At 32.2% G+C, this 26,314-nt stretch overlaps 1 protein-coding gene across 6 annotated transcripts; it reads left to right on the forward strand.

Moving 5' to 3' along the window:
• Positions 1 to 1,471: 1,471 nt before the first annotated feature.
• LOC124371854 (DNA polymerase subunit gamma-1, mitochondrial-like) lies at positions 1,472 to 25,986 on the forward strand. Of its 6 annotated transcripts, XM_046830218.1 has the most exons (4): positions 1,478 to 1,664; positions 5,594 to 5,695; positions 23,945 to 24,190; positions 25,673 to 25,986. In XM_046830218.1, the coding sequence occupies exons 1-4, from the start codon at positions 1,662 to 1,664 to the stop codon at positions 25,823 to 25,825; spliced, it is 504 nt and encodes a 167-aa protein (XP_046686174.1). In that variant the 5' UTR covers positions 1,478 to 1,661; the 3' UTR covers positions 25,826 to 25,986. The 6 variants fall into 6 exon arrangements, with proteins under 6 accessions (XP_046686172.1, XP_046686174.1, XP_046686176.1 ...); XM_046830216.1 differs by lacking the exon at positions 25,673 to 25,986 and having other exon boundaries at positions 1,472 to 1,664; positions 5,594 to 7,670; positions 23,945 to 24,133; XM_046830220.1 differs by lacking the exon at positions 5,594 to 5,695 and having other exon boundaries at positions 1,481 to 1,664.
• Positions 25,987 to 26,314: the final 328 nt, after the last annotated feature.

A 26,314-nucleotide genomic window follows, 5' to 3' on the forward strand; every position in this document is an offset into this window, starting at 1 on the left:
ACTTTTATACGAGAACGCCCGTCTAACCGTGCATTTAATTTTGACGATAGGACCTCTGACGGCCGACACCACCTATTTGACGTTGGTATATTAAAGTTCAGCTTACAGAGCATCTGTGTACAAAGTTTCATTGCGGGCACTTGTTTGGTTTAAGTCTCAGGAGCGACTTTTATACGAGAACGCCCCGTCTAACGGTGCATTTAATTTAGACGATAGGACCTCTGACGGCCGACACCACCTTTTTGACGTTGGTATATTAAAGTTCAGCTTACAGAGCATCTGTGTACAAAGTTTCATTGCGGGCACTTGTTTGGTTAAGTCTCAGGAGTGACTTTTATACGAGAACGCCCGTCTAACCGTGCATTTAATTTTGACGATAGGACCTCTGACGGCCGACACCACCTATTTGACGTTGGTATATTAAAGTTCAGCTTACAGAGCATCTGTGTACAAAGTTTCATTGCGGGCACTTGTTTGGTTTTAGTCTCAGGAGCGACTTTTATACGAGAACGCCCCGTCTAACGGTGCATTTAATTTAGACGATAGGACCTCTGACGGGCCGACACCACCTTTTTGACGTTGGTATATTAAAGTTCAGCTTACAGAGCATCTGTGTACAAAGTTTCATTGCGGGCACTTGTTTGGTTAAGTCTCAGGAGTGACTTTTATACGAGAACGCCCGTCTAACCGTGCATTTAATTTTGACGATAGGACCTCTGACGGCCGACACCACCTATTTGACGTTGGTATATTAAAGTTCAGCTTATAGAGCATCTGTGTACAAAGTTTCATTGCGGGCACTTGTTTGGTTTAGTCTCAGGAGCGACTTTTATACGAGAACGCCCCGTCTAACGGTGCATTTAATTTAGACGATAGGACCTCTGACGGCCGACACCACCTTTTTGACGTTGGTATATTAAAGTTCAGCTTATAGAGCATCTGTGTACAAAGTTTCATTGCGGGCACTTGTTTGGTTTAGTCTCAGGAGCGACTTTTATACGAGAAACGCCCCGTCTAACGGTGCATTTAATTTCGACGATAGGACCTCTGACGGCCGACACACCACCTTTTTGACGTTGGTATATTAAAGTTCAGCTTACAGAGCATCTGTGTACAAAGTTTCATTGCGGGCACTTGTTTGGTTAAGTCTCAGGAGTTACTTTTATACGAGAACGCCCGTCTAACGGTGCATTTAATTTAGACGATAGGACCTCTGACGGCCGACACCACCTTTTTGACGTTGGTATATTAAAGTATAATTAAAGTATATTAACGGGAATTCTTTGTGGTAAGTAATAAATACGATTAACTGTGTAGATTTTGTGAAAGATCGTTTTTTACTAATTAGTTTTATACTATTATTTCAGATTTTGAATGTTTGTTAGCGCCTTCATATTGTTGACTGCAAAATTGTTGCACGGAATATAGACGGACGATAAAGTGACGCTAACTTCACGGTGGTACGTGAACTTACAGTTTATGAATTATTACAACACCATTGTTTTGCTTTGGTATTTGTGGTTATAAAGGAAAATGTGCTTGGTTTACACGTAAATGAACAAATTAACCAATTGATAAATACAGTTGTGAAGAATACAGGAGTTTTAGTTGAAGTTATATAACATTTTAATTTTTAACGTCTTAAAGAAGAAAAGTATTTGATGGTAAGTAACATTACTAGGCCTAGGCCTATTTGCATGCCTCGATTTCACATGTTTTAATTTAGAATATAAGTGATATTTAAGTGCTGTAAGGAGGGAAAGAAGTGTAAATTAAAGATACATACCCTATTAATAATCATTCTTCGAAAGTTGTGATTATCCCAAGGTATGTTTTTTTTGGATGTTTCACAGGTTAAACAATTGTTAGTGGGCTTTAAATTACATTCTTTGTATGCTAACTGTTAGTTTCTTATATATTGAATAGTCAGTCATGAGTTTGTTACTTAGCTCATGAAAATTAAAATGCCTTTTTTTGAGGGGAAAAACCAAGAAAAATTAAGGTACAGTACTATTCTTACACTTTTAAGGTGACCCCTTCCAATTACATCATCTCCTGTAACAAGTAACCTTCCCTTTGGAAGCCAAAAAATAAGTTGAGGGATTAAAAATTATCTGTTGCTTTTTTAACAAAAATAGTGATTATAACCCGGGTTTTGTAACAAATTTGACAAAAATCAGAAAACGGGTAGACTTAAATAAGCGGCCTACACTCGTTATTCAAATGCTAAATTATCGAATGGTTTGATTGTTTTTATCCAAAGGAATAATTCAATATTACAATTTATTTAACTTAGCATATGATTTTAACTTATTAGTTATAGTAATTTTAATGTAAACAATAAACAGCAAGAAGTAACTAATATTTCTAAACTTTGTAAATAGAGATAAATATGAGGAAAATATGTTAGATATTTGGGTAGGGTACGATAAGCGGACCCGGTTTTTTATTGAAGAATGTAATCATCGATACCTAATATTCGCATCTCAAATGCTAGACTATCAATCGATATAAAGTATCTATAGTTCTCAATTACAATCATATGTTTTAAATTAAAATATGAATCTAATATTTGCAGTGATCAAACAAATTATTATAACCAAAATTAGGAAAACTGAAGATGACCATATTTGTTCCTCTCACAGTTACAGTTGTTTCTTTCCCACAAATTTCACATAATGGGTTTTTCCACACAAGTCCAACATGTTGAAGTCATGAAAAGCATATCTTATCCATCTTTCAAAGCAATGTCATGTAGTTTTCTAAAATTGACTGTCATTTTTAATACAGTAATCAAATGTTACTTATATAAACATTGAAATATTACATTAAGAGTACTTATTTGAGTATTATTTGAGTGTTTACAGCTATTGATATAGATTATTTAATTAATCGTTAAAAATAATCAGTATCAATTGATTATATCTATGGTTATGATTAAGTAATATGGTTTGCCAATTTCGATATAAAAAAACTGGGTCCGCTTATTGTACCCTACCCAGATATTTTTCACAAGCGACTGTTTAAGTGGTTTCAACATGTGGATTTGGCTCCTGGGAACCCATGGGGAGAATTCTTTCCTTTATTTCACAATAGCGATAAATCGTTGATATTAAGCTGGGCAAGTTATAGCCTAATGCTGTAGGGTTTCTTTGATATATAAGTCTAGGCCATAGTTGGTTTTGTTATGTTGTAATTTGTTATTGTTAAATTTATGTTTACAATAACATTAAAAAACAAATCTCTTAATTGTAATGTACGAGATTCTTCTTGTTACAGTTATTATAATTCTTATCGTAGAGTATATATGATTTTTACATATCAAAGTTGGATAGTATATTGAATTGTTCGATGATAGCAATTGAATAACGAGTATAGGCCGCTTATTATTCTCCCCCAGAAATCTTATAAAAAGGCAGATCTCTTGATATAAGTTTATTTTCTCTGTATTTTTCTGAAGGGTTTATTATAAATGGTACTGTGATTTAGAATATAAAAAACAAGTAGTTTAGCACTGATGGCTGGAGGGATTATTAACAATATTTCTGATATTTGGCTTTGTACAGGTAGGCTATGTAACCATCCCTTATTCAGCCTTTAAGTAGTTCAGTTGTAGGATTTGTTTTCTATTTATAAAAAAAATTACACAATAGAATAATATTAACATTTTAGTTATATTTTTGTACCATATTTTCTTGGCTCTAAAAATAATGTTTTGCACTTGAATGAAAATCTATTTATTGGGGTAACAATGAAGTTCAGTGACATTTATTAAATCACACATTTTACATTTCAACAATTTCATATAAAAATTAGTTTAATACTATTAAAACCTTACTATTAATTATAGAACTAATTAATTGTATTCACGTTTTAAAAGTAATTTATATGAGTTTTTATTGTTAACCATCTGAATTGGAGATGATTTTAAATTGAAACTTAAGCGTAGTTACAAAAACAATTTCATTCCTTACTTGAATTTTTTCAATACTTAGACTAAATACTTTGTATTACTAAATTATTGTGTGTATTTAGACAATAAAATGGGTTTTGGCTATATAATTTGGGCATTGTTATTATTTTGGCAATAATAGGCCAGGTGAATATTGAGTGATCTTCGGTTCACCGTCCTCTAGGCAGTGCCTGGACTCTGATGTCATAGACTTGATGTAAAATCATGTTGCTCTGAAGAGATCCAAAAAAAATCAGAAGTTCAAAATGAACTCTTTACATCATTTCAGCATTAGAGCTTCCATAGTCCCCACACCCAGAAACACTGATATCTGTGTCTCCTAGATTGATGAACTGTTTGGGATATAACTTTAAAGTTCAACCATATTATCAGTTACGAACAATTAGGAATAAAACATATTACTCCAGAAATTAAAACATATGTATTTTAAGAAATTTGAAAAGTGGTTTTAGATCATTATGGCTAATGTGTCATTATCCGAAATATTAAACTAGAACCTAATGTGTTACCCCTCCGAAATATTAAACTAGAACCTAATGTGTTACAAGGTAGGAGTAAACCAGTTCATTGCTCAATTTGTTCTTGAGATATCCAGTGCAAAACAGACATACAGGCAGACAAAAGATTATAAATTAGCTCAATTCATTCTCAAGATATCAACCCGAGTTATAGGTGTTCCTAATGACTACTTAAATCCCATGGAGAGATATGCACTCTCATCAAACTCTATCTTGTCTATATACAAATAAACAATTTCAATTTTGGTTTGTTAAGATTTAACAATGATAACTTTTATTACTGTGATAATTAAAGCCTTCTAAGTCTCTTGTTTTTGTCATATACATGTGTAAGCACGTGATTTATATTTTTATTCTATATGTTGTAATTTTTATACTTTTGTGTGTGGAAGATTTTAACATTTTTGATTAATTATTAAGTAGATTAAGTTCATGAATCTTTTTCTAAATAATTTAATAATACTCTAAAAACGTTTTTGTTCAAATCAAATTCAAAGTATTTATTTATAACAATTAAAAATATATATATATATTTAGAAAAAAAATTAAAATTGATTAATTTTGGTTTTGTTTCAAGGGATTAAAGTATTGTAATGGTAATAATTATAATATTAGTTTGTCAAACAAACTGATTAAAAAGTCATATTGAATAATAAAATATCATAGTTTAATTCTGATTTCTATAACAATTTCAAAACCTAAATGTGTGTATGACCTATGTAATGTATTATAGTTCACTGAAATGAGCATTTTCTAATAGTTCTGTAATAGGCAATAACTAGGTCTATTTTGAACTCTTGATGTAGTATGCATTGAAGATAGATATCAGTGGACATGTAATGGACCACACTAGAGTTGTGTTCTATGAAAATTATATGCTCAGCTTTCTTTTGTTTTGAACAAAAAAGAAAAAGAAATAGAAGAAATTTTAATTTTCAACACATTGTGCAACCTTTTAAAATATAGGCTAATTTTTCTTTTGGTGTATAAGCTAATTATTTGAATCTTGAAATAGACAGTAATGTGATTACCCTAAGTAAGTAAGAAAAATGCAAGTCAGATTGATTTCACAATGTAATGGAATTTTTTGGTTCCATTGCAGACAATCTGGTTGCTGAAGAGATGCTATTCAAGAGCAATGATACATCTGACACCCGTTAAACGTTCTAGCGTTCCTCATGTGTTCTGTAGATGTCTCAGTCATGTAAGTGATATACCACTTAAGCTGGACAGTGTCATTGAACCAAAGAAGGTTGAATCAGTGAAGAAGGATTCAAAGACTATAGAAATAACAAAAAATGAATACCCAGCACCAAGTTTTAAGAGTTCATTTAGAGTCATTGATAAAGATAGTCCTAGATTTAATGATTTCAATATACAGATGATATCTGAAGCTATGTGCGATCATTTATTTGGCAATAAAATAAAAGGTAATTTTTGTAACCTACAAGATTTGAATAAAGTAAAGATGGAATTAAAAAAACATGGTTTGATGTCTAATGTTAAAGAAGTACCAGATATAGATTTAAATTTACCAAAACTTGAAGGAGAAACAATTGAAGATCATTTCTATAATATTGGAGAAAACCAGTGTGCCTCATATCGAAAGCTCATTATGAATTTATTGGTGGAATTACCTGTACTTCCTAAAGTATGGGAAATGAAAGAAGGGTGGACCAAATATACTAATGAGGGCTCATGCAGTGTAGAGTTTCCAGAAGAAGATGCATTAGTTTTTGATGTTGAAGTATGTTGTTCTGAGGGACAAATGCCAACATTGGCAACAGCTGTCAGTAGTAAAGCATGGTATGCTTGGGTAAGTTCTGACCTTATTCGTGGTAGCCAGAGTGCTGCCAACAATCATTACACATTGGATCGTCTAATCCCACTGGAGAGTAACAGTGAGGATAAAGGAATCCGTTTAAAGGAGAAATGTAAGAAACCTCGAATAGTTATAGGTCATAATGTTAGTTATGATCGAGCTCGAGTTAAAGAACAGTACTGGATAGAAAGAACTGGATTGAGGTTTTTAGATACAATGTCACTTCATATTTCTGTGAGTGGTGTTACAAGTTATCAGAAAAATCTGCTTAAAGCAGGTCTAGGCCAAGATGATGAGTGGAGCAAGTTGAGTTCCTTGAATAGTTTGAGTAAAGTGCACAATTTGTATTGTGGCTCTGAACTTTCCAAAGAAGAAAGGGATCTTTTCGTCGAGGGAACACTTACAGATATCTCAAACAATTTTCAGAGTTTAATGACCTATTGTGCAAATGATGTGATTGCTACTCACAGAGTTCTCTGTAAACTTTTCCCAATGTATTTATCAAGATTTCCTCATCCTGTATCTCTAGCTGGTATCTTAGAGTTAGGTTTAACTTATTTGCCTGTAAATTCAAATTGGAATCAGTATATCAAAGATTGCGATGAGACTTACAGTGACCTTGACGGTGAGGCAAAATTGATATTATCTCAACTGGCTGACCATGCATGCCAGTTGTTACATAATGATGAATATAAAAAGAATCTTTGGTTTTGGGACCAAGACTGGCATATTAGAAATTTAGTATTAAAAAAGAAGGTAACAAAAAAGGTAAAGAATAAAAATGAAAGTGAAATGCCCACTGCCTCAGACATCCAAACAGCTAATGATGATACTCAAGATGAAAACCCTGAATATAAACAGTTACAAAATAAATTTAAAGATTTGATAGAAATGAAGAGTTTACTGCCAGTAAGGACTCCCCATCTTCCAGGATATCCAGCCTGGTATACTAAGTTGTGTCCAAAGCTGTCATCCATGGATTGGGCAGCAGGTCCTCAGTTAATAAGCACAGGAATGCAGATAGCTCCAAAATTGCTTTCGTTGACTTGGCAATCAATGCCTTTGCATTATGTTCAAGGACATGGATGGGGTATGCTAGTGCCTTTTAAAACAGATATAGAGTTAGATAACTCTGAAGATGTTCCACTCGAACAATTAGTTCTTCACTGTCAAAATATACAGAGTGATCTATTGTGTAACTGTTCAAAAGTTCTTGACCGTAGTAACTCAGTTAATGTAAAATTTGCTTGTAATAAAAAAAATACTGAAAATAGATCTGGAGAAAATGGAAGTACTGTATTTTGCAGGTCAGAAATGGGATCTGCATGTGGTCTCATTAAACTGCCCCATAAAGATGGTAAGCATTTAAACGTTGGTAATCCTTTAGCTAGAGATTATATTCATAAATTTTCAGAGACTGGATTAGGTAGTGGTAATATGAAAACTGAGAGATTGATAGAAATAAGCAGAATGTTATCATATTGGAGAAATAATAGAGAGAGAGTTGGAAATCAATTAACTGTTTGGTTATCAAAGAAAGATATACCATCTTTCATGGCTGGTGACAAAGAATTGGGTGCCATACTTCCCCAAGTAGTGGTTTGTGGTACATTGACCCGAAGGGCAGTAGAACCAACATGGATGACAGCTTCAAATGCCCTAGGTGAACGTGTAGGTTCAGAGTTACGAGCTATGATTAAGGCACCTCCTGCTTACTGTCTTGTGGGAGCAGATGTTGATTCACAAGAGCTATGGATTGCTTCTATAATTGGAGATGCATATTTAAACAAGCAGCATGGAGCAACTCCTTTTGGATGGATGACATTAAGTGGACAAAAATCTGATGGAACGGACATGCACAGTGTTACAGCTAAAGCTGTTGGTATATCAAGAAATCAAGCAAAAGTGATTAATTATGCAAGAATATATGGTGCTGGGCAACCATTTGCAGAACATTTGTTAAAGCAGTTTAATCCAGGGATGTCATCAACAGAAGCTAAGCAAAAGGCTTCTAAGATGTTTTCAATGACCAAAGGAAAACGATTGTATATGTTAAAGAAAGATGTATTACCTGATTTAAAGCAACGCACTTATACAAAATATGGTGCAAAGGAAGTGTGCTCATTATATGGAAAGAGTGCAGAGGACTTGTTTGAAAAGCCCAAATGGGTAGGAGGTACTGAATCTGCAATGTTCAACCGACTAGAGGAAATTGCTTCAAGTCCCTCACCAGTGACTCCTTTCTTAAAAGGACGTTTAAGTAGAGCTCTTGAACCAGGGACTGATAAAGATGATAAATTTATACCTACCAGGGTAAACTGGGTTGTTCAGAGTGGAGCAGTAGACTTCTTACATTTGATGCTTGTGTGCATGCGGTGGCTTTTGGGACCAGAAGTACGTTTCTGCCTCAGTTTCCATGATGAAGTTCGTTATTTAGTTCCCTATAGTCAACGCTATCAAGTAGCTCTGGCTCTACATATTACAAATCTTTACACAAGGGCTTTTTGTGTGAGTCAGTTAGGAATGACAGATATGCCACGATCAGTAGCTTTTTTCAGTTCTGTAGAAGTGGATAGTGTACTTCGAAAAGAGGCAGATCATGATTGTAAGACGCCTTCCAACCCCTTTGGATTGTCAAAGGGATATGGTGTTTCACCTGGAGAAAGTTTAAATATAGAAGAGGCTGTCACAAAAGCTAGAGGAATTATCGGTTTACCTGGTTTTCGTCGGAAGAAAAAGTTGTAGTCTGAATGTACAATTCATAATAGTAAGTATATTTTAATTTAAGAATTTGGAATATATTTGTCAAACTTATAACCATAAAATTATACCATTGTTAGTTAAAAACATATATTTGTATAATTTCACAAATTACAAGTGTTCAATATGAAATGTATCAGTCTAGTCTGTTAGCTTTCATAACAATGATTACAAATCAGATCTAATTTAAATAGAACTGTATATATAAGATCATATACCTAGTTCACTTTTAAAGTACAGAATGTTGATTTAAAAGAAGGTGTAGTTTAATATTACATGATTGTTTTAAAATGGTAATATTAATTTATTAGTATAGAAGTTTACAAGGGCTATGCTTTCTATAATTGGAGATGCATATTTACATATCATTATGTCTTATTAAATATCTTATTGTTGATCTACGTTTCATTTAATAGGGCTGAAAGCTAAGGACTGTTACTAGTCGATAGGAAAATCAGCGGGCTTGCATTTAAAGTATTTTCTAGTACACACATTTTACACATAATTAGACATTTTTTATTTCACTGCAATCTTTCTCATTCTAGTTGTTGATTCACTTTGGGTTACAGAGTCACTGTGGGAAACAGTGTTGCTAATTCACTTTTTGTAGACACTGTTATCACTTTGTAACTGTTGACAGTGTATTGAGTACTATATTAAATATCTATGAAAACTGTTAACCCCTGAAGGGAGTGGAGGGAGGGCCTTACATCAGGTTTAGGTTTGGAGGATTTTTTAATTTTGTTATCCATTGGTATGCTAGTTCCCATCCTCTTAATTGTGAGGGATTACAGTCTTTTGGTAATGACTTTACTATTGTGGATTTAAAACGGTTATTGAAGTCTGTGATGTTGTGGCTTGCAGCATATTGGAAGACTCGTTTGTTTTTTATAGCCTACTTTGACATCTTGTCTGTTCCCGTTCATTCTTGTTCTTAGGCTATTGATTGTGAGGCTTATATATTGTGCAGGACAGTGTTAGCAGTGAAGTTGGTGAATGCGATTTTCTATAGAGCAGGTGTTGTATCCTTTTATCTTAAATGCCTCCTTTGTTGATGAGCTTGAGAAGGTGTTAGTAGATTGGTTTATGGGACATGTAAGTATAAGTAAGTACAGTCCAATTTTTTTTTAACCGTAGACTTGGCCGCGGACTACTAACCTGCATGAAAAAGTCAGTCTCACTGTGTTAAAACTGTCCCGGCGGAGTAATGAAAACGGACTGCAAAAATCAAGTGACCTTTAACGCTTCCTTCTCACGCGATTTAAAAAGTGAAGCCAATGTCGTAACAATTAAGATGCGTCAAATTAAAGCTCTTAATATTGGCAATATATTGGTTACATTTTTTTAAATATTACAAAAATTTCAAAATAATTTTTGATTATTGTTTACATTTTACATAGCGTTTACAATGACAAGAAAAAAGTAGTAAGCGAGGATTTTTTTTAATTTTTTGGTCAGACAAAATTTGTCAGCGAGAAAGTTGTGTGAAAATAGATGAATATTCTTTTTTGTAATTTATCATTTTTTTTAATTGGAAGCTTAGTTTAGCCTGTAGTATCATATGAAGTGATGAGTGAACGTTTCTGCCCCCGGAACTGTAGTTGGCGCATTTGGCTCACTGATAACCGTATTAACTCAATAAATTAGTTTATTGTGCAATAAAAATACCTTTACGAAATAACCAAGTTAATTAAACTAATTTATTAGTCTTAAAATATTGTGGGTTTTAATTGTTATTGCAATTATATACTTTACCCGTAGCAATAACTGTATTATTTACAACGTATTAACTCACTTGTATTCTATGTTTAACTAACTATTAATATTGAGCAATTACACAACAAGTATAATGATTGCATTCAACTTTTTTGCATTAAAATAATATTCTTTAATACTTACAGTACTTTTTTACAATGGAGCGGCGGCGAGTTCCTCCACATCACTGGCGTCACTATCCTCTTCACATATCGCTGGTCTCAGAATCACCGATGTTTATTATAAAACTTTCGGTTGCGTCATCTACTACGTTTTTTCCTTCTCCAAATACTCATTTTCCTCACTTTTATTACCTTTATCACAAACTTTTTTTTTCCACTCTTCTACAGATATAGCATCCATTTTATTTTTACACAACTGAATTGTATCGGCTATTTTATTGGTAACATTTTTCAGGGGCTACAAAGTTTTTTAACTATTCCCCAAATCATCTCGATTGGATTAAGGTCCGGGTGGTATGGGCGGTAATCGAAGAACTGAATGACCGAATTGATGGAGGAGGTTATCAAAAAACAAAAATTTTGTATCTGTCCTTATGGAGATTTTATTAGTTCGTACAATTCAGGTTTTTAGTAATGAAGAGGTCGTATTCAATTTCATGTTCATCCAACCATTTAGTCATATCAGCCTTTTTTCGAGTTTGAAATTTGGAGCTTTTTATTTACTTGTACGTTGTGATAAGAAGCATTGTCAATGACAACGACCGAATTTTGTGGAAGGTTGGGAATTAACTGTGTTTTTGTCCAAGTCACAAAGTTTTCATGGTTCATTTGCATGTGATAGCTCCACCTTCGGTTGTTCCAGCCTTCCAAACTAGACATGCATTGCGAATGAAACCCATGTCCCCCCTCCTGCGTGGACTATAATCGCTCTATCGCCTTTACTTTATATACTTTTTGTAACCCTCTAAGCTACCATCACACCAACCTTTTCGAGTAACGTGAGTAGACAAAACATAAGACTCGTCCATATATACGACTGATTTGTTTTTCTTTTCTGATTTCTTTTATTTTTTTTCAAATAATCAATCCTCTTAGCTCTTATTTCATTCCGTTCAATTAAGATTTTTCTGTTGTTTTCAATTTTTTTTTCCATTTGAAATCCTAATTCTTTAATAATTGTTCGAAGACTTGATACACTACCTTTTGAAATTTAAATCTTCTGCGAGTGGTGTTTTTTAATAACTTTAGCGAAGGAAGCGAACGCTCGGGTATTTGTAAAAATTGTAAATTTTTCTTCTTATTACACATTTGTCAAAGTCATCAATATCTGTGACGATTTTACTTCTTTTCTTTCTCTTGGGTGTAGCAAATGAGCACGTTTGTATCATCCGTGGTGTCAAGATCTTTCTTCTCTTTACGAATTTTTCTTCACTACTCCAACCGAAACTCCGCAAGCTGCCGCTGTTTCTTTCTATACCTTTCTTTAACGGTATGAGGTTTGGCTCAATAGTTTTCGTTAAGCATGAACACGCTCACGATCGCCAAATTATTTCTCTTGCCTGACTGTGAAGTTTTTTTCCCTGAAGTTACCTTCGATACGAATGTTTTCCATTATATACAAGCCCCGCACTAACCTAAAAACACACTCCAGTAAGCAAAACTTAAAATGTTTTAAAAATAAAATTCGCACTAAGTTATAGGCTAAGCAATTTTCACGAAGCGCTCGTCGAGGTCGCTGCAAGTGCACTGACTGAACTGGCAGGCAGGCAGGCAGTCGATATAGGACAAAAAAATATACCATAGAGTTCTGTGTAACGGTATATAACTTTACTGACAGTCGATGAGAGGTCCAACCGTCTATTCGCATCTATCCTGCTAGTCACACAAGCGCGTGACCTTGAGCGTAACGTTTGCAGAAAAGCCCTTTACAATCCACCCGCACCGCACCCCTCCGCCTACCACCCCCGCTCGCTCCCCCAGCTCGAGTCTACGGTCAAAAAAATTGGACTGTAAGTAAGTATGTTTTGAACTTTTGGTTTTTGCACGGGATATAAATCATTTGACAAGATAGGACACTTGAGAAAATTATAGAAAGAGTAGCATTGTTAATCTTATGTTCTCTCAAGTTTTCATTCCAATTATTACTTTCCACCACCACCCCCATTACACCGACCACCACTACTGTGTAATGGACCTGAACATTTGTTGTCATGAACATTTTCACAATCATGCTTTTACTTCCTGATCCAGTTTTGCACTATGCCTTTACTCATTGCATTACCACTGTAACTTCACAAAGCTGATGATGATTGTCTGAAACCCACATGTCTCTTGCGTTAAAAAACACATCACTGACTATATCTTACCCAGATTGTGCCATTCTTGAACATTTTAAAGACACACAGTAAATTGTATACAATTACAATAAATCATTACAGGTTAGCTACAAAATTGTAAAGGGTTGTAATGTGTTTGTTTGACAACGGGTACCGGAAGGCAATGTGCATTGATGATTTTCCCCACTTTTTCTAGTTCCCCACTGCTAAATATTTTTGTATTTTTTGGTAAATTGTTTTAAAAATTTGGCAAGAGTGTAAGTCTGGATAGACTGCTATTTAAAAAATCAGAGATGTTGGATATAGAGGATACAATAACTAACTTGATGTTCTTGCATTATAGTGGTGAAAAGTAACTTTCTGCCAGGCAACAGTGGCCATGAAAGTTCTTGTGTTGCAGTAGTTTTTGGGAAATTTTAAAATTAATTTCTTTATTCACTTTTACGCAAGTTAATTGATTTTGCTTATAAATCACACACACACACACACACACACACATATAGTATATGTATGTATAAAGAATACAATTTATTGACCAATTTAGAGATTATCAGAACTACTATTTATTTGTATTCCTACCTTTTTAATCAAGGCTTTCCTAAAGCTGTATACATCTCAATGCTACAAATTTATTGGAGGGTGAAAATCATTATGTATCACATTACATTAGGACAGCCATCTAAATTTGATTATTGAGTAATTATTTTTTAACAAGATAAATTTAGCTAAATTATATACATTATAAAATACTTTATTATTTGGATTACTTATTTTTTGCAAATGGACTTATTTTAACTGGTGATAATTATTTTAAATGTTACAATATGTACATGTATAACAATGTATATAACAATTAAACATTTTTGAAATTCTATTATCTTTTTAAACATTCATTATCATTAACAAACTTTAAACAAAGTAAGTATTTTTAATGAATTTTAAAAGAAGCTTGTTTGAATATTTATTATTGCAAGATTATTTTGCAAGTTTTGTTATAGGGGCATTTATATTATATCACTGGTATTTTGTACTTAAATATGATAGATACTTTTAGGAAAAAACAAACCACAGTTAAAGTTTTAGTAAGTTGATCTCCTTGTGAATTTAACCTGTTACCTTGGTTAAAGAGCCATATTTTCTTACCCAGTGAAGCTTTAATGTTTCTATTTGATGAAAGCTTTAAAGAAAAAATTATTATATGTATAAGTGACATAATTAATTGTTATCATATTGTAGAATTTATCACTATGTTAATAAGAATGAAATTATAATCTGATTAGAACAAATGCCATATCTGTGCATTGTAAGGAACAAGTATTTTATTGATAGTTGTACTAGTCATTTTTATAAAGCAAATTGATAGCTTATATGATATGATATTTTATACTATGAATGTTGTGCCTAAATAAGTGTAAGCATATAATATTGTTATAATGTTGTATATAATGTATTGTTAACTCTCACTTCGAAAATTGAATTTATTCTGTTGTATTTACTATGATTTTAATGTAAATATTGTTCTGAAATAAATATTTACCAAAGGAGTTGTACAATTAATATGGATTCACTATTATTAAAGCCATTTCGTTTTCACCTAGTTTACCTAAGTTTATTCATATAAAACAATAGTTGATCATTTTTGTCTGTATTAAGGTACACAAAATTCAATACAAAGTTTTCAAGAAAGAAGTAGATTATTGCTGTGTTGGATATATCATCATTCGTGATATGAATACAGTGTGAATTTATTTTATAGTACAACATGTTTTAAAATAAATGCTATGTATACAAGATTTTGTTGTATTAACCCATTGAGAAAGTATTATTGAGACCTGGTAGCAGCAATTAAATTGGGCAAAATGTAAGACTTTGGTTAAGCTTTCAAAAACAAAGTTCATAACAGGTAGAGTAATAATTTTTTATCACTGACATTACAGTAGAATATGTATTTAATATACCAAATACTATATTTGTAACAAAATTATTAATTAAAAAGACTTAATTTTGTAAACATTTTTATATAAATATTTGAAAAAAACACTTATTATTCTGTAGTTACTTTCTAACTAACTTTAACTTACTTTACCTAAAATATTGAACGTCTCTTACATAAATAAAAATTTGTATTTATATATGTAAAATAATAAACTCAAAAATAAAATAAAGAAATATACTACGGGAAATTTCATTGTAGGAGGAGCTTTTCGTATTGGAAAAACTAGTTTCTATTATTTTATAAAAGAAACTCATAATTTTAATATTTTTGCACAAGGCCTTTCGACATCAATGGTGTTGATGTTGAAAGCCCTTGTGCAAAAATATAAAAATTGTTTTGTAGTTATGAGTTTTATTTTATAAAATAATAGAAAATTATGAGTAATGTTTTTATGATTTTGCTGGACACAACTTAACCTTCTTGTTTCCTAGGAAATTCAGATATTTTTATTCGCTGTACACAAAATTACTTTACAAATAATAAAACATTCTGTACAATTGTAAAATAATCCAAATAACCTTAATCTTGACCAAGTTCTTCATCCTCGCACAGAGTGTGAATTGGCAAACGGTTTTTAAGCACGGAAAATATTTACATCTTCCTCGCTTCCATCACTATCACTGATATCAGAATTGCACTTGTAATATTACTGTCTAATAACAAAGCAACAAAAGAGTCTCACAGTTTCTTTTACAACCATTACAATAAATGTCTCACCTAAACAAACTCAAACAACACATCTAATCTAGCATGTTGTAGCTAATAATCTAAAACAACGACAAAGCAATTTTATTAAACAAACGTGATGGATTTAGTGCTGCCAGTAACAAAACTAAATGAAATGCATTTTCCTCTTACTAAAAGTAGCAGTGAAGACTATAACAACAATTAGTAATAATTAGAAAAAATAATATTTTTGACAAATAATGACCCTCATGCACACAGGACACATGTGCTTTCCTAGCATTCCCACAGCAACTCGATAAGTACATTTAATGTAAACAGGTAAATCTTACAATTGTTTTGCAATGTTATCAGTGAATGTGTACCAATTAAGAATTCTCATATTTTTCTGTTACAAAACTTTTAAGTACTGTGTTTCATAAAATGATTCATTAATTCATTTATACCTAGCAGATATTTTCAGTACTAGAACAGCCCATAACAATAAAGAATGACTAAACATGGACTATGAAATCAGCTCATACCTCAGCATTCATGCCAGATCACTCTGTACTTAACCAGCTCGTATGTCTTCCCCAATAGGTTAAGTCATCATAAGTCACTTTCCATCTTGATAATGATAGATGATTGATGTTATATGGCCTTATGGCTGTAGAACTGAGTTGAATGTGACAAAGCTGGATGAGGGAAGAATTGACTGAGAAAAATTATGAATGTTTCTACAAATTCTCTCAAGAACTGAAATGCACAATACCCAGATGGGAGTTCATCAGAAGTAATGGGTGTCATTTGTGGAAGTCAACTGTAACTGAAATGAAAATGGCTCATGAAATGAAAATGGTTTATTTTCCCAAAAATAGTACAATAAAACACATATACATATATACCTAAACATGTATTGCAACAAACATATGCACATACATACAATATCTGAAACTATGTATCAGAGCACTACAATACAGTACTTATACATAGTTATTTCTTATTATATTAACCTTGTAGTAGTTATATTTAATGCAACTAAAATTTAAAAAAAAGAGTGATATTATAATTGGGATGAGCCTACATGGGCCTAAGGCCTGTATGTAGGCTCTCCTGAACATTGGAACTTTGTAATAAGACAAATGTTATTATAAGTAGAAGGAAAAACAGTAGTTTTGTAATTTTTTAGATTATTAAAGGGTTATAGAATTTATTTTTAATCCGACTGTGTGGCAATGACAACGGCGAGCTCACAGGCAATTGTGAGTCACATTGATAATGATACGCATAACTGAGTGTAAATCTATTTTTGCTGCACTGTCGTATCAAGTATTAATCATGATAATTATAGTGAAGGACAGACCAAACAACAATAAAAGTGAGGAAGGGTTAGAAGTTCAGCGATAACAAGGGACAATAAGTCTATCCACTTCTTCGCCATTTAACGATAGTAACCAATTCTTCACGCGTTTTTTTTAAACCCTTAGATCAGTTAATTGAAACACATCAGCGAAGTTATAATTCATACACGTTACGGTACAAAACATAGGAAATATAATACAAATTTGTTATGCTGAATATTTTTTAAAATATATAAACTAATACCAACTTGTTGTGAGTATTGTGTGTTATGAGTATGAGTTGTCAATGCAAAAAGAATATGAAAATGAGTGTATAAGTAAATAAGAATTGTTTTGATAAGCAGTTGTCTTATGGTCATTAGTTTTGTCTCAAAGAAAAGTAATTATAAAGAATAGCCTATGTTTTAAACTTAAAGAACATTATTTTTAATATTGTTTTCTGTACAATAATTAATGGCTGAAGAATAGTTTTGAAAGCGGCACCATAGACTGTAATACCAAATGAAAGTTGGGATTGAACGAAAGCAAAATAGGCCATTTTAATTTCCTTATCTGTGAGTACTTCCCGTAATTTTGTCTGAAGGGAAAAATGTACTTCCGGATTTTATTTTTCAACAAAATTAATGTGTTTTGACCAGTTCACTTCTGAATCGAAAATTACACAAAATATTTGTAACTTGTTACTTTTTTAATTGAATCAATCGTCATTAAGAGCATTACTTGAACCATTTATTTTAAGATTTCCTTAATTATAATTATTAGCTTTCCTTAGTGTGGTAGGCATGAATGAATTTGGTTTTGGAAATATTTAATGATAAGATGTTATGGTCAAATCATTGCTTTAATGTAAACAGATCAAATAGAGCTTTTTCGAGAACCTCGACCCAGTTCCGTCAGTCCAAAAAAGAAACAAAAAAAACCACCACGTCATCAGCAAACAAAAATAATTTCTCATTAATATATAATCTGGACAAATCATTAATATAAATTAGAATAATATAGGCCCTAGCGTGTTGCTCTGAATAATCCTGTATTTTACTTCCATGGAATCACTATTTACTCCACCAATAATCACACGTTGAAGTCTGTCTTTGAAATAGCTTTTAAACAATTTTAAATCAGTATCCCAGGTACTGATAGAATTTAGTTTATTTAGTAAAATATTCTGGTCAACGGAATCGAAAGCTTTTTTTTAGGTTGAGAAAGATCAGCATTGCTCGTTTAATGTTAACCAATGCATCTTTGATGCTTCTGTTAATATGAAATAAAGCATCTGTGATATTTCTATGCTTTCTAAAACCAAATTGATTTTTATTAAATATATTATTCTGAGTCAAATATAATACCAGCTGATCTTTAATTATTTTTTCTAAGTCTTTGACATTGATAGCAAACTTAACAATGATTATGGACGGGAGTTGTTGTAATTTGTGTATCGGTCAACTTTGGAAATGGGAATTACTCTTGCTATTTTGAACTGATTAGGAAAAAACGCTGGTCGATGTACTTAAATTTATAACGTGTAATATAACGGTCTAGACAAAATATGAATATATTTTTTTTAATATACTTGCAGGTATTGAATCGTGTCCAGGAGCAGAATTTCTTCTCAAACTGGATATGTAACATATAACCTCTTCTTCCGTAACAGTGCGTAAGTTTAAGGTCCAATTCAGCCTATAAGATCGGTCTTCAAAAAAATTTAGTACATTTGAGCCAATAGAGTCTGCCAAGTTCTGACCCACATTAATAAAGAATTCATTAAATTCGTTCAAGCTACTTGAAGCTTAATTTTGTCTTTGAATAATTTGGTATTTGGCAAATATTTATTTAGCTGAAAAGAAACTTTATTAGCCTCTCTACCACTCAATTCATTTACCACTTCCCCCAAAACATTTTAAAATCCCCATTAGCTTGGTCTAATTTATCACAAAAATAATCTTTTTTTAAGTTGCTTCAAATTTCTGCTTAATATGTTCCTGGGATTCACATACCGGTTTTTAAGTTCCACATTAAATGGTTGTTTTTTTTACCAATTTACTTCATTTATCTCTTTTTCTTGTAGCTTGAACTAAATGTGAAGTAACCCATGGTTTTAGCTTTTTTGACCTAGTTGTAAATTTATTTGACTGTTTCTTAGCTCGATCCATTGAAATTGTAATAATATTCTGAAGTTGTAGTGCACAAAAATTTACATCAGTGCTGTTAAAAATTGATTGCCAATTAGCATTTAAAAGACTATCATGTAATAACTCATGGTCGATATAGGTTCGAGGTGCAGGGTCGATGTGAGAGGAAGCGCTCTGTGTAGTAGTGTGCGTACGTCAGGTAATGGTGAGGGCAGTGGAGTAGTGGTCGGTCACAGAGGTCTGTAGAACCGCTGACTGGACCTTGCGATGACGAACAAATATGTCAATGCCTGTCGAGCTGATCTCGGGCACCCTTGTTGGTTTATTATACACTAGGGGAAGAGCAACTCTTTCCTAACATGCAATGCCTGTCTGAAGACTGATTTTTTTCTCTTTTTACTGAAAGATGACAGTGTTAGTGCTCTTGAATAAAGAGAAGGATCAATTTGGTGACACATTGTATCTGTAGATATGCTTATATTAACATTGTTTACACAAAAATTACCCCTGAGAATTTGTTTAAAGTATTTTCAATTCTGTAAACTTAGTGTGTTTAAAACAAAGGATTATCAATTAAAAAGTTTAGTTGTAAATTTTTTATAAAAATGTTTTAAATTAAGTTAGTAAACAAAAAATTAGACTATTTTTTTCAAATTTTGGACAAAAATATAAATATGCGTGTATAATTTTTATTACACAAATTGTATGCCATTACAAAAATGTATTTTTCTCTATTTCATGATATAAGCTTACAAAATTTTCAAGCTTATATAAGTTATTTCAATTGAGTATTTAATAATACTACACACAACAATATTATTATTAATTAAAAAAAAATTTAAATATGGTTATATAATTTAAATATGTGGAAATAGAAACAATTATAACCAAAAACATTTTAAAATAATAAGATGTAATTATGACATAAATCTAAACACACAATACACAACTGAACAAAGTGTACATTTTTTTCTCTCTTAAAATACAAAATTGTGGCCATGACCTTGTGTTTTTGGCATTGAATAAGAATTTACTTCCTCTTGTCCAAAATATCACAATAGTATAGGATTACATTTAATATTACGTTTTTCTATTATAGCTAAATCCCTGTCACAACTTAAAAATGTGTGTCTCTTTACTGGATATTTGTGAACAATTTCTGTACATCTACCATTGGCCAACAACACAAGATACGTTGCTATCATAAACTGGTTCTTGTTCTGGTCACTACAGTTATCTGATCATAATATTAATTTCTTTTTTACCAACATCGGCTTCAGTGGTGAGTTAGTCATATTTACAGGAAGATATCTAGACATCCTTTTCTTCCTGTTCTGAGTTCACAAACACATAAATCCTTTATCTTTGTTGGAATCATAGATCCTTTGAGGTTAGAGCATGCTAACTGCTGAGCATAGTGCATTTCACAGTAAATCAATTGAGACAGGTGTTGCAAATCAAAAGATGTGTGCATCAAAGGTTTTTTCAGATTTAGCGTCATAAGTAGAACATTTGTAGAAGCTAGGTGGATCTCACACAATACAGCACGTAACAAAATCTTAACGATAATGTTAAGAAAAGCAACATAAGTTGCACCCTGGTGCTTCAAACATTACGATTTGTACAAATTTATAGTTGCAAAATAACTACTGTTGTTACTATTATTGTTCAATATGAAACAAGGTGTAACATTTGTTCAGTAAAACACATTTCCCAGAAAATAGCATTTACAACATTATAGCATTGCATATATTTATATATATCTTAAGACAGTCCATACTCATGTCTATACAATGAAATTTTGAATGGATGAATTGAGCTTTTGTATTTATTATAAAACAATATTTAATAACTAATGTAAAATTTTAAAATCATTTGGATAATATAGGTAGAATTCATTACATACAAAAGAGGCATAAAATGGTAACTGACAAGTGATGAATGAAAAATTGGTAAATTAAAAATAACTAGTAAAAGATTTAAACAGTATTTTTTTACTGAGAATTATGAAAACTACATATAAGACTTAATAATTACCTACAGTTAATTAATTTATTTTGAAGAAAAAGGTTTTATTGTAACACTGCTGATTTGCGAAAATGAGCTAGAAATAATTTTTCCTTATAAGTGCGTGTCTACCTTCTCCACTTTTATGCTTCCATTCCTGTAAGTAAGGAAGGAAAAAAAAATATATGGAGTTTTAAGACTTATAAAATGTGTGTAACTTATACACACTGCTGTTCAGATGGAAGGGATCTCTCACATTAATAACAAACAAAGAAACCTTTGTATATGTACCTTTGATAACACCATTGGGGCAGAACTACCACTGGTTGTATTGGTAAGGTTGAGATTCAAAATATGAGGGTGGTTTTTTTTTCAACCTCTTATGGACCATAAATAAAAGACAAGTGAATAGAAAAAATTATTTTACTACCAAAATGTTTTCACTAATATGTGTATTTCTCAACATAATCAACTTAAAATTTAAGACATTTGACATAACTGTGGATAAGCTTCCCAAATACCCTCTTCATAAAATGTGCCGCCAGTGAATTTAAATTGTTGTGACCTTGTCAAATAGTTTCTGAGTAGTTGGAATGTGCCAAGCTGTTTCTTCAGTTCAGAAAAAAGATTGAAGTCGCTCTGTGCTATGTCAGGACTGTATTGTGAGTGGTCAAATAATTTTCAACTGAAATTGTTGAAAATGCTGTTGGGTTACACCAGCACTGTAAGGGTGGGCGTTGTCATGCAGCAGAACAATTCCAGACGTCAGCATGCCTTTTCTCTTGTTCTGGATGGATGGTTGCAAACATTGTAAGGTTTGGCAATAAACAGGTGCATTAATCATGGTCCTTTGGCTGCATGAACTCAACAAGCAACATACCTTTTTGGTTCCAAAAGACTGTAGCCATAACTTTTCGGTTGTAGAAAGTTTGCTTGAAATTTTGGATTTGTTCTGTGAATGTTTTGCATCCACTGTTGAGATTGTTGTTTTGTTTCAAGTGTGTCATAAAGAATCCATGTTATATCTTGTGTTACAATTGATATTAAAAATCTTCTTCATCGTGGTATGTATGCGTCTTTAACCTTCTTCAACATGAACGTCAGGTCAGCCATTTTTAAACTTTGAACACCATTCATGAACAACACCATCACTCATAATGTTTTCTCCGTAAACACCACGTCATGTTCTCCGATGGATTTTTGCTGAACTACTCTCTTCTACTTGCGGGAATAATATAATAAGAATATCACTCCTCAATTTGCATTTGGCAGGAGAATCAATAGGAGCGGCCATGTTTATTGTACTGGTAGTTCAGTACAAAATGACTACCGGAACTTGGCAGTGACAAATTTTGTAGTGGGGAAAAAGTGCAATCGACTACTGTGCACACCACTGACCTGTCGTCTCTGTGGCACTATCACTATGTATGTCAAAAAACTATCATGACGTGAAATAAAAAAAATCGGCATTTGTATTTTGATTAAGCAGTGAAAAATTTTAAATTATTGACGTAGAGTTACAGGAACTACTTCAATTCCCAAAGGCCAAGCAATGTTTGTAATGATGTGTACTCTTTGCATGGGCTTTAAATTAATACATACATTTATTTTTGTAAAGTAATAGATCTGAAATTCAATCTTTCCCTCTCTTCCTCCCAGCAAAAAAACTAGACAGTAAAAATTGATTGTTGCACAGTTATTATTTACGGGTTGTCTGAAATTAAAAATGTAAATTTTCCTTCAACATATTAACTTGCTTCAACACTAAAAGAGAAATAATATTAAATTTCTTAATTGGGTTGGGTCAAATTCAAATTCTTTATTGCCAGAACATCTTCACAGTGTATAGCAGTATCATTTAAGAGATTTAAGATATGAAGGAAGAGAGTTGTAGAGTTTAATGCCTGTTTCTGCAAAACAATTTAAAGACTACATTGAGATATTCTAAGACAATTTGAGTTTATAGTCATATGGTTATGAACTGATCTAATTGTAGGTATGGCATGTAAATTTATTTTTTTATACATATCTAAAATATAAAATGCAGGTACTGTAAGAATACCATACTTTTTAAATAAATGTTTACAGTGAATCATTGTGTTTACATTAGCTATAATCTTGATTGCACGATTTTGTAAAATTAATATTTTCTGTGTTACCATTGTTCTTTACAATAATTCCATAAGATAAGAAACTATGAAGGTAGGCATAGTTTTATTGCCTTTCATTTAAAAACATTTAAAAGTTGTCCTGCTTGATTTAAGGATGTTCAACCCTTGAAGTCGTGTGATGGAACATCTATTCCATCTTCTGGAATTCTTGTTTGAATTTCTTTTTGTTAGGAATGTTAATTATTCATCATGTCATTTTTACACCCTACATACTCAATGTACTCATATTTAAAATAAGCAATTCTGTATTAAGCACTTGTACAATTTACATTAATTCTAGAATGTATTCTTTTAACCTTTAACTAATTTTTTGTTCCTCAATTTATATCTGAGGATTTTTTGACAGGATTTTATGACAGAAGTTGTAGCTGATTATTAAATTTATTCTCTTAACTGTGTAATGCATTACAATTAAGACTATTGATTGAAGCTTATATATTGAATAGTGAAAAAGATAATGCAATTAATTTATTTTTTGTCTCTGTAGATGAAAATGTCTTCATCCACCAAGAGAAAACATGTGTATGCTGAGCTGCAGCAATCTGTGCTCCAGGTGCCGAGTGAAGGACAAGAGATTGTGCGTGTTAAAGCAGGTCGGGGCAATAATCTTCATGATGTAGAGAGTGCCACTGGTGATGTCTTCCTTGTTTCTATGCCCAGTAAGTTCCGCAAAAACGTATGGGTCAAACGAGGAGACTTCGTTCTGGTGGAGAGGATACCGGAAGGAGATAAGGTAAGTTTCATCAAAAATTGCTCACATAGAATAGTATACAGGAAAAATACTTTAAGTGTTTTAAATATATTACATACACTGAAGAAGTAATCCAGCTATATCAGAAAATATTGAAATATGAGTGAATTTATTGGTTAATCGTAAAATGAGAAATAACTTATCCTGATTACCATTACTGACATGGTTTGGCAAATTGACAATATTTATCTATTTCGGGTCGTTTCAACCTCTAGCCTGCCAGATAATAAATTGAGATTATGGGATCTTGGGTAAGTGGTGCAAGCTGTTGTTGATGATTTCAGGTGACTCATTTTCCTGTCTATTGGTGTATTGTTTCTTTCCTCTTCTTTCTTTTTGCTCTCCTTTCCAAACAAAACTTTAAAGGAGTAAATTAGGACAAATATGCCGACCTGAAGTGTGTATGTTGCTCATTATTTCATTTAAAATCACTAATCAATTAAAATAAGCAATATACTGACATTTTGTTTTAATATTAGCTCTATTTGTATTTATTCAACATACATTTTACACTCTAACTCTGACAAGATGATACTTAGAACTGAGGCATTCTCAGCATGACCATTGTCAAAGCAGTGCTGGAGAATATCAATTACATTCTCTTCTTGAAGCTGCTGGTTAACCCTGTGACTGGTGGTTTTTTTCTCTGTAAAAGTGCCCAAAAAAGGGAGTTTTTATCCATAAATTTTCATCAAGATCGGAGTAATTTTCCTTGTTCACAAACACTTACAGTAACTCACTCCATGCATGTGTTAGTAATTACACAGCCATGTACTCATGCCAAACACAAAAACCGTTTTCCAACTATCAGGTCACCCGCAATGTAAAAATTAGGTTGCAACATAATTATGTCAGATTTTAAAACAGAATTGTACACAAATACAAATAGAATCAGCTTATCATTTAGGACAACTGATTGAATAAGATCACATGGCGGTAAATTAGAACCGAAAAGAAATAAACAGAGGAGTAACTGTGATCTAATGGTAAGGATGGAAACTACTTAAAAGTGTTTCTTCTTCTTTCTGTTAGATTGAATACGTAATTAAGGCGAGAGAGATTTTTTTTTCAATAGATGTTATTCTGAAAACTCTTTAGCACCATTGCACTTCCCACATGGCTATCCAGATTACCGTAGGTGGCACTACAGGAGTAATAGTCAAAGGGTTAAAGATTATAAGATGGTGGTTACTACCACTTAAGTGATGCTGATAATGTGTAGAATAGGTTGACAGTCTGGCTGAATACTATTGACTGGATGAGAAGGATAAGAAGAGGGTTGAGTTGTACATTCTGGGATTTTATCTCCATATAAACCAAAGAATAGCCATTGCTGATTGTTTTACATTTGGCTGTTGTTTCTTTACTACATAAAAATAATGATGTACTATAAATGATAGAGTTTGAAAACTCCTTATTTACTAAAAGTCAATATTAACAATTTCTTGATTTGTACTGTTTTAGGTCAAAGCTGAAATAATTACAGTACTGTCAAAACAGCACATACGGTTCTTCAAAGACAGGAATTGTTGGCCTGACAGGTTTAACGAAGAGGAGAGGCCCATCTCTGCTCAACCTGACTACATTCTCTCGTCATCCAGCTCCGATGAAGAATAACATTTTTTTTTTATCAATTCTTATTTTGTAAAGTGTGATATATGAGATACATATATTTTTTATGTAATTAATATTAACTATTGTGATGTTATAATTATGTTTAAGATTGTAATTTTAACATAATTTCTTTATACTGAATAAATACATTTAACAATAACTCCTTTTAACAGTTTACTCATAATCCTACAAAATCTCTAGCACATTTTAACTTTTTTTTATTTAATATAATCAGTTCAATCTTTATTCATAATCTGTGCCTGTAACACAATTGAATAGTGTCATATGTATAAGTAATACATGAAAATATGTATATTAATTTAATTTGTTTGGTATTTACAAGGTATATACTAAATACCAGTCCTTGTAAGATTTCCTACTCTAGGTCACTAAGTCTAACTTGTTTTTTATAGTGTATTGGAAAAAAAACTCACTCAAAGAGTAAATCACTTTTTTAATAAATAACTAAAAATTTTAAGATTTATAAATTGC

The sequence above is a fragment of the Homalodisca vitripennis genome, unplaced genomic scaffold (genome assembly GCF_021130785.1).
Source record: "Homalodisca vitripennis isolate AUS2020 unplaced genomic scaffold, UT_GWSS_2.1 ScUCBcl_2089;HRSCAF=6494, whole genome shotgun sequence".
Classification (NCBI taxonomy): Eukaryota; Metazoa; Arthropoda; class Insecta; order Hemiptera; family Cicadellidae; genus Homalodisca; species Homalodisca vitripennis.